Source organism: Hylaeus volcanicus, chromosome 8, assembly GCF_026283585.1.
Source record: "Hylaeus volcanicus isolate JK05 chromosome 8, UHH_iyHylVolc1.0_haploid, whole genome shotgun sequence".
NCBI classification, from domain to species: Eukaryota; Metazoa; Arthropoda; class Insecta; order Hymenoptera; family Colletidae; genus Hylaeus; species Hylaeus volcanicus.
In genome coordinates, this window is record NC_071983.1 from 5,630,312 (window position 1) to 5,639,784 (window position 9,473).

General features: G+C 44.7%; 1 protein-coding gene across 2 annotated transcripts; it reads right to left on the reverse strand.

The window, feature by feature from the left end:
* Positions 1-1,260: 1,260 nt before the first annotated feature.
* Positions 1,261-5,718, reverse strand: LOC128881040 (uncharacterized). Of its 2 annotated transcripts, XR_008457971.1 has the most exons (4): positions 5,628-5,718; positions 5,370-5,523; positions 1,839-1,991; positions 1,261-1,535 (listed from the first exon to the last, which is right to left on the reverse strand). XR_008457971.1 is itself a non-coding variant. In XM_054131694.1 (3 exons), the coding sequence occupies exons 2-3, from the start codon at positions 5,400-5,402 to the stop codon at positions 1,620-1,622; spliced, it is 405 nt and encodes a 134-aa protein (XP_053987669.1). In that variant the 5' UTR covers positions 5,403-5,523; positions 5,628-5,718; the 3' UTR covers positions 1,598-1,619. The 2 variants fall into 2 exon arrangements, 1 of the variants encoding a protein (XP_053987669.1); XM_054131694.1 differs by lacking the exon at positions 1,261-1,535 and having other exon boundaries at positions 1,598-1,991.
* Positions 5,719-9,473: the final 3,755 nt, after the last annotated feature.

A 9,473-nucleotide genomic window follows, 5' to 3' on the forward strand; every position in this document is an offset into this window, starting at 1 on the left:
TTCCACGATGTCGAGCCACATTAATTTTCTCTTCCATTTAATCCGACTGACCCGTTGACCAAGAATCGATGGATCGATTGGCCAAGAGACTTCCGTTAGTGTCACGAAGTAGGCCTGCAGTGACAGCGTTCACCTTCTAAGTCGTGATTTTTATTACCAGGCCCCCAATGCCAGCCAAGATCTAACGACATCAAACCTGTTCGATTGTTGTGGCTTCTAGCTGCGTACTATCGTAACTTAAAATAAAAAAAAAAGCCACGCGGCAAATGAGAATCGTGTCTTCAATTTTTATTCTGTCATTTTGTTCTCGTCAAGTCTGCAATACTTTCGATTCTCTTCAGGATCCCTGTTTTAAATAATCGATTCCCGATACTATCGACGGTCCAATTACATTAGAAATAAAATGAGCAGGTGTCGCATGGTACCACCGTAGGAAAACTAAGTTATAAGAGAGGGGTAGAGGTCGAAAGTCGGAGATCGGTCTTTAAATCCCGTTAGTTTTCGTTTCCACCGCGTTGTTTACCGGCGACGGGGGCGTCGTGACGCGTGCCGCGCTTGCTTATGCGGGCGCCGACGTTCGACGACGCGTCCGATACACTAGGCGTCACCGAACTATGCGTGCACGCGTCCGAAAATAAACTGCTAACGTTCTTAACACGTGCTTACGTGGACGTCTTACAAATTGCATGCGGGGGTACTCGAGTGGAATTTATTGCTCGACGTATCGAGAGGTTTCCTGAAATCATAATTCCGAGGGGGGGCTGGTGTAAAGCACGCGGAAAACCATAACCAAGGGACGTGTTCTTTGCATTATACCGAGATGGGTTCCATGGTAGTCAAGAATGGTAGTAAACGAGTTTTTGTATCTTTTTGTTTGCCAAAGAGTGTAGAGGAACAAGAGGCTCCTCGAGTTAAGTATACTTATGTGTCAGCGTCGTCGTCTTTTAGGAACCTTTTACGGTAAATAGCTCGTCGCATTTTGGAGTGCGACTGTTTTATGACAGGGTCAGGACGACCGAGCGGACCCTTGATGAAAACCAAGCGGTCTGCACGGGCGGTCGGTCAGCGAGAGACGATGCCTCGGTTACGTAGATATTGAATGACGAACGCGTGTTTGTTTATTATTAACAGATGAAGGATCGACAAGGACGATATGAAAGGGGCGACAGTGAATGTGAGAATCTTGAAACTAAAGGATCTTGGGATTTTTATTTGAATCATGAGAATCAAAGAATTCCAATGATGAGTTTATAGATATTATTTAACTCCAGGTATTCCTAAGCACCTAATATGCTGAGTAGGATAATAGAGCTGTCCTCTTCGTGAGCTCTCCACCATAAACCTCCAGGTTCAACCACGGTTCAGGTAATAGAGGCTCAGCCATGAGTTCAACTAGATGACTATAAACGAGGTTCTACTGTTCCCAGTATCCACCACGGTTCAGGTAAAAGATAAACGAGGATCCCCTGTATCCAATCCGCATCGTGGCCACATCCCTCGAATCGCGAAGGACGAGTCGACGACCCCGTGGTGTCCTTCGAGGCCCGCCGAAAAAATCGGGAGATCAGTCACCTAATAAGGACGAGCCCGCGACGATAGTGTAGGTAGGTGGTTATAGGTTAGCGAGCAGGCAAGCAGGCAAGCGGGCTAACAGCGAACAGGCAGGCAAGCAGGCAGGCGGGCGGGCGGGTGAACAGACAAGCAGGCAGGCAGGCAGGCAAGCAAGTAGGCAGGTGCAACGCTGATGTTGCCTGAGGACTGAAACAGCTGTCGTCTTGCCCTGCCCTACTGCAGGCGCACGCGCCAACCGCGTCCGCATTTACATTACGTTGCGTTACCTTTCTCCCTGTTCTCGGTTTTAATCGGCATCTCCTGCCCGTAACGGTCAACGATCCCGCGCAGATGAAAATATCCGCGCGAAACGGACCAATGGCAGACGACCTGACACACTGGCTGACCGCACTGTCGCACTTGTCACACTCCGCAGCAGCCTGGGAAACAATAAACGCGTGGCAGTTGCGGTAATTTTCGTCAAAAGCGAAAGTACGACTTTTACTATCGGGACGATGACGATCTTTGCAGTGAGAAAATGATGGCACACTTCCGAGTGGGTGCAGGAACCACACCGATGTTGGACGAACGTCTTGAAATTAATTTCACGTTGAGAAGGTATCGAACGGATAAGCTAAAATTAATTTCATATCGAGAATATGTTGAATGGATGGGTTAAAATAAACTTCACATCGAGAAGCTGACGAATGGATAGGCTAAAATTAATTTCATTATCGAGAAGGTGTCGAATGAGCAGCTTAAAATTAATTTGATATCGAGAAGGTATCAAATGGATAGGTTAAAATTAATTTCATATCGAGAAGCTAACGAATGAGTGGCTTAAAATTAATTCCGCATTGAGAAGACATCGAATGAACAAGTTAAAATAAATTTCATATCGAGAAGCTGACGAATGGGCAGGTTAAAATTAATTCCACATTGAGAAGACATCGAATGAACAAGTTAAAATAAATTTCATATCGAGAAGCTGACGAATGGGCAGGTTAAAATTAATTCCACATTGAGAAGACATCGAATGAACAAGTTAAAATAATTTTTAATATCGAGAAGCTGACGAATGGGCAGGTTAAAATTAACTTCACAACGAGAAGTTATCGAATGGAAGATGTCCAATTTCATTATTCAATGAATTATTTTGTTCGCTGAATTTTCACTTCACCTTCCAAAGGATTTTGCGCACCCCCATGGGACCCCACCAATCAACAGCCTATGAACAGCCACTTGGGTAATCAATGAAACCGATGATGGGAACACATCGTCGCAGGAAAATGATTCCTGAATGGGCTCATGAGCGCTCGTTGATGAATTATTGATGGGATGGAAATTGACGTTGCACTTGCGTACGTCAGCGGAAAAATGATCTACGCGAAAAGTGTAAATTTGTTCAGACGCCGCCGTCGACTTGTCGGCCTGGAAAACTGCGACAATGTATTAATAACGCGATAGGAGAACATAAAAGTTTTCATTTTCACTTAACGGAGAGGCTCCGCCAGTTGTGGAAATGTTATTCAATTTTTTGTTCTGTCTTCGCCTCGACATTTTATTCCAGGAAACGGCTAGGTAAATAAAGATGTTTACGCGACTATTAGCGACTATCTCTTCTATGGCAGTTTATTGCCAATTCGGCTGTCGATACTGCCGTGGAAGGTCATTTTATCGTTGCTGCGTTGGTACGCTAGTGGCGAAACGTGACGATTGACGTCTCCGATCTCGAGTCCAGGCTTTGTTGATCTATTTCGACGCCGAGAAATGATTTAAGACGTGCTCGTTTCTGTTTCAGAAAAGCTATTTTATTTCTTCGCCTTAAGAAACGTTAGAAACCAAACATCGTCATAAACAATTTCCAAATTAGGTGTGATTCGATCCACCTCGTACTTACATCGTCGAACATCTTCAAGATCGAAAAGGTCCTCACCTGTTCGCCTGAATATTATATTCATTATTCATTCTACGTCTACATCTCTCTTTACTTTCCTTTTTCGTTATTGTAGATTAATCATGAATTACTTAATTCGTTCCTAAATGAGGGCCTGGTGTAAGATAGATAGTCCGATAAACACTGTGGCGTACGTGACATAGTGACGACTTAATTAAATTCGCCCAGGACATTAGAAACGCCAACGTTGAAAAGGAAAACGGTTTCTGCGCTTTGTTTTCTACGTTTCTTCGGTCGAGAACGTTGCTCTAATGGAAGCGCATTATCAGCGACGCAATGACAAATACGTTCGCCTTCGTTCCGCATAGAATTTGCATGGATTAGAGAATCATTAGATGGATTCGTTTTCATGAGAAGTTGTTGGGGTTCGAGGACGATTCGTCGAACATAACAAGTCCTATTCTCGATTATCGAATTCGAACTCGAAACAGCGAGTTAAAAATCTACCGAATAATCGCAGAGTAGAGGAATACTTGAGTTTCTACTTTTGCTATTTAGGTCACTCGTATGCAGGGTGTGTCTTCGTCAATGGAGCTTGCCAGCTGATTTCATTAAACGAAGAAAATAAGGAAAATTTTATATAAAGACAGCGTACTTAACCTTATTCCTGAGTTCAAGATATTTTCGTCTTCGGCAAGTTTGTGTGCGTCCTATTTTCGTACTGTGCGCTAAAAATGGCCGCCTTATAAACTTGCAAACACAGGATTATCGATCTTAATTTTTATTCCCGGGTGGTTCGTCATTCTAACAGCAGGTGCCAATAATAAATGTTTCCAGAAAACTAGAAAAACAATCCCCAGCGTCTTCGTCTTCGACTCTCGTCAGGATCCCAAACAAATCTATTTAATTAAAGAACCGAGGGTAAGCCAAATTTCTCTTTACCATATTTCGCATATAACAAAGTACACAAAGATAAAAACTATTCAGAGGCCCTCACAAAATTACAACATTCCTTCGCAAAGAAGAAATCCTACAAAGCACGCCCGAAACCGCATAAAAACCCCGCTTCTCGAAAATTCAGGTTACGCAACCCACGTGGTACATCGATAACGGGCTGCCATGCTACAAAGTCGCGTGTCGTTGGACCCGTAGAAAAATTCGAATCCCCGCTCGGTCGAGATCGTCGATTAAATTCGAGAAATCTCGGCGCGCTCGATTCCAGGAAAACTTCGCAACAGATCAAGGCTCGACGAAGAGGTGGAAGGCCACGTCGATGCATTATGCGATCCGACGACAATGGAGAGCTGTTCGTAACAAGGGACGAAAGGAAAAAGGGGGACTCCCGCGGCCCGATACGACGTTTATCGTTATCAGAAGCGTTTCTTTTTCTTCGCCGCTCCTCCGCGGCCATCGTTCCTAGGCGCGAAGTCGTCCAACGAGAACACGAGCCGAGCATCAGCGATATCGATGCGAGCTCCGCGTTTTCCATCGCGCGATCGCTCGAACGGGACATTTCCAACCCAGCAATGGCCGCTGGTATACAAATTTTTGTGAGAATTCTTCGAGATGGGCGATCGGAAGTCGTGGGAGGTTGAAAATGAGATTTTGGAGGAGAATCTCGAGCATCGAGGATGAATTTGGTTATTTCTATGGGTAATGAATTGTATCAGGTTCCTGTGATTTCTTCGATTTTTGTAGCTTCCTAGTGCGAAAATAGGAAATTGTGGATGGAAGTCCATGGGTGACCATGGGAGTTCCTGGAGACTTCAATGCCTGCGTCGAGGAGTTAAAATATCAACCTCTCTTTCTTTACTCGCAATTTATCTTCAAATATATTGTTACGTAACAAATCTGAATGAATTCTAATTCTATTTAATAAATAAATTAAAAATTGCTACCTCTAAGCATGACCTTTTCTTACCTGCACCAGATCATTTACGAATCGACCCATCATTTCACTGAAAAATTACACCAACTCTTCTCGTCCAGCACAAAGTATCAAAACTTCTTTTTTTTTATCAGGAATCGCTGCAAAATTATATTTGCTCCGTCCAGCGCACAACGCATGAACCATCCTGTATAATTGGATCGTAATGGTTCGAATATGGAAATAGCCAGTGCATATGATTGACAGTAGTAAAGTATTAATAGTAAAATGAAGTGTGTCAAGTATACATACATACGTAAGGATCTAGATTTCGCGATGAGACTGAAATAAATCTCGTCGTTTAGAATTGATTACAGTATTTTCGAGCCGGGAACGACTAAGGCCAGTTTCTCCTACAACAATTCGATAAATAATAAACATTCCTGCGACAGGTTTGAGCGACACTCTTCCAGAAATGTACCTAAATGTAGGTATCTTTAAACGGTTTCAAAATAATCGCTTCTGTTTGATCATCGAGGAAGCCTCTCGCGCTTTCGATCGTTCCACAAAGGCGAGTACTAGCGCAAGAGGAGGCGTTTACGACGACTTTCCACGTCGCGGTGCGCACACATCATCATCGGTGCGCGACACCACAGATAAACCTAAACGCACACGCGGACCTTACGAAGGCGTCGCGCGAACACTGTTACGTGATCCGCGATTGTTATGTAAATATGGCTGCCCGGGTACGGAAAACGTCGTTTTCCTCCGACATTTCTCTCTCCCTCGGTGTACTCGCGATTTTCACTCGAATCGACCCCTCCTACTCGCGAAACTAGCGCTACGAGGATTTCCTCAAATTCGTTAAAAATGCACCCTCTCGCGGCAGGTGGGAATTGAAGTAACGCGAGGGTTACTAGCTAAAACTTATAGAATGGAAAAGAAATAATTGATGGGTTGTGAAAAATCCTAGAGGTCGAAGAAAATTGTTTGGAAATGAGACGGAAGATGATGGAGGAGAAATAACAAACATGTTACCTAAAGGGTGCGATTCAGGGTCGTAAAAAAATACGTGGTTATGAAATCGTGCTCCCTCGGAATCCATCAAATTTCAACAAAACTTTTTTCTAATAAATATTCCGTTGTTTTCCTTTTCACGTGAATTTTTTTTTATATTGAATAGGAAAGCTTGGCGCGGTTAATTACGGAGAAATGATTTTAAGGGAGCGTTTCAATTAAATTCAATTTTCAACCGAATTCCAGCCCCGTGCCGAAAGAAACTTCGCGAGGAGTTTTCGACTTTATCAAGTAAATAGAGCCGCGTGCCCGTGGCGTGTGAGCTTGAACTTGAGATCGTTATACCTAAACGTGCACGTGGTAACGCCTAAATACCTGAATACGACGCTTATGCGTTTGTTGCACGAACGGCCAGATACTATACAGGGCGCGAGGAAAAAATATTGATGACGGAAGGGAAGACTCTTCCGTCGATAAAAGAAACGTGAGAAGCTAAGAGGATGGAATGTCGAGAACGGAGAATTAGTTTCTAGGAAAGTAATAATAATAGCGGCTAATGATAGCGTGTTTATCGTAGGGAAGGAAAACGTGTGTATAAAGAATTAAAATAGAAGGAAAGAGGTACGAGAAATGTACGTATACGGAGGTACTTGGATTAAATTGAAAAAAGTGCTGGAAAGTACGAGAGGAGTATTACAGGAAAAAAGGGGGAACGAAAACGAAGCCGGCGAATATCAAGATATCAAGAAGTTGAAAGTAGTCTAATTCTTGAAATGGCAATAAGACACGGAACACCGGAGTAGCTTAGAATTAAAGTAACGCGAGGCGAGAGGGTTACTTACGAGCTAAAACTTCATGGGAGTCAAATTCAAAACCTCTCGGTGCATCTCGAAACTTCATAAAATTTTACAATTAGCGTTATACAAACTGAAGTTCAATGCCACAAAAGCTGTGCCATGGAGGGTTGTGATGTTTGGTATCTATAGAATAAACGTTTAAATTATTATGTAACTATACGACCCCATAGACGTCATCACCCTTCGTGAGCTCGGCACCCTGTAGGACCCCGTAGCTGAGTCTAGGACCTTCTAGATTCCCGTAGCTGAGCTCAGTACCATCTAGGCTCCCGTAGCTGAACCTAGCTACCCTCTAGCTTTTCGTAGCCGAGCTCAGTACCACCTAACCCCTCGTAGCTGAGCCCTGTACCCTCTAGACTCTCCCAAATAGCTTCTCTTCCCATGATCCATAATCAAGCGTGGACGGAATAGCTAGTATTCTATTACCCGAGGTACTCGGTCTTCTTTTTGCAAACTCGTCGAAATTCAAGAATCCTGGCCACATTTACCTCCCTCGATCGCTCACCTCCAGAATTAATTTATTCCTCGTCGAAAAGGCCTGTCACCCACATATGACGTGGCGATCGGGACGTCGAGGTTCGGAAATGGAGTACAGAGGATAATCCATCGCGGTCGTCGCATGGGGGGAGGGCGACGTTCGGCCCCTGTGGGAGGGTTGAAATTGATTCCAGCGCGGCATCAATGGCCCGAAACAAATCGTCAAAGTGGCGATTTTATGTTGTGCCCTGGTATCGCGATGGCAACCAGGCCTGGCGGCCATGGTAACGCCGCTGGCTCATTCGGGCTCTAATTCACAAACGTAGGAGACGGGTTCTACGCTCAGCTTGGAGATATTCAGCGTGGGCGAAAGAGGTCGGAGGGCGAGGGCGAACGCTGTGAAAAAGCACGGGCGCGCCTAAGCGAGAGGAGAGGCCGCGAGGGCGGGCTGAAAGAGGAGGATCGACGAGCGGCGGCGAGACGAGGAGAGACCTAGTCCGCGGGCCAGAGGGGGAGAGAAAAAACGGGAGCGAGCTACTACAACCCCACGTGTGTGTTTCTCCACGGGTAGCCATGGCGACGCTTCGGTGTTCGTTATAGTAATGGGTTGGGAGTCGCGCTGGGAGGCGCTCGACTCTCCCACGCTCGTCGGGGACACCTGCTTTAACGATTATCCGCTGAAAAAGAGGAAAATGAATAAAAAAAGAGACATGGGGGAGGAAGAGACGGCTCTATCGAGGACGGGCCGCTCGAATCATGCCGGCGACGACGATACCTCTGGGGCCTGGGGTGCCTGCTCGTCTGGGTGGGCGGTGGAGTTCGTCAGATTCGGCTCAGATTCGGGGCTATGACGAACCTCGATGTGTTTAACACCTCCTCTCTTACGGTCGGGTCTAAGCAACCGACGTGTTAGTTCCATCGTTAGGTTTTCGCATCGCTTCCGCAACTGCGAAGACTGAAATCACCCAATGGTTATACATAGAAATTAATTTGGTTTTCAAAAAGGAGCTTTTATTTAGTGAGTTTTTTTTTAACGCGTTCTTAGGTGAAAAATGGCGCAAAAATAAGGCAAGGTATTACCTATCAGAAAATTCAAACATCGACAGCAACTTGATGCATAACATGTTCACCAAAAGTGTGACTCGAAGAATATTCAGAAAAGAATCGGTAAGGGTATACAAGGAGAGCCACCTGAAGCTCAGCTGTAGCTCAGCTTAATCAGACCTAACCCAGCAGTTAGTATTCAAAAACCAGTATCCAAGAGTTAGTTTACAGAAGAGAATCTCGAGAAGTTAGTCGTCAGATTATTGTGACTAGTGTCGTAGTGATTAAGTTCATTTTCGAAAAATACTTTCATGTTTTCCGTTGGTTACCTGACACCTGAATGGATTAGTGAATCTTTCAGTAGCTCCATTCGGTTGTCATGTCTATCTGGGGGACCTGAGGCCTCTGAATCATTTATTAGGAATGAGAGGACACGTGGGAAGCGTGCAAACATAGAATACGAGGTCAGATGGTACGATTATTGTATATTAGTTGTTAGGAAAGCTTCTATCGATCGTCAGCCTAAGTTCGATTCTGTGAAACGAGAGGATACTCGTCTCCTCGATATTTATTCGCGACAGCCGAGAGATTCTCGATCATTAAACAACAAGAGAGTTAATAGAATTACTTTATATCAGCAGCCAGCAGAGCTTCTGTTGATCGTGCGTCTGGGTTTAACCTTAGTTCACCGATACTTGTATGGTCTCCTCAGTTCTCGAAGGCGCTTCTAAATCTTCTAAATTCGTTGCCATGCCTACCTTAT

Excerpts from the sequence above, each read along its gene's own strand:
- LOC128881040 (XM_054131694.1), bottom strand. The coding sequence starts at position 5,402 with ATGATGGGTCGATTCGTAAATGATCTGGTGCAG. Across the intron at positions 1,992-5,369 it reads TCGTAAATGATCTGGTGCAG|GCTGCTGCGGAGTGTGACAA; the intron begins GTAAGAAAAGGT and ends ATTGTTTCCCAG.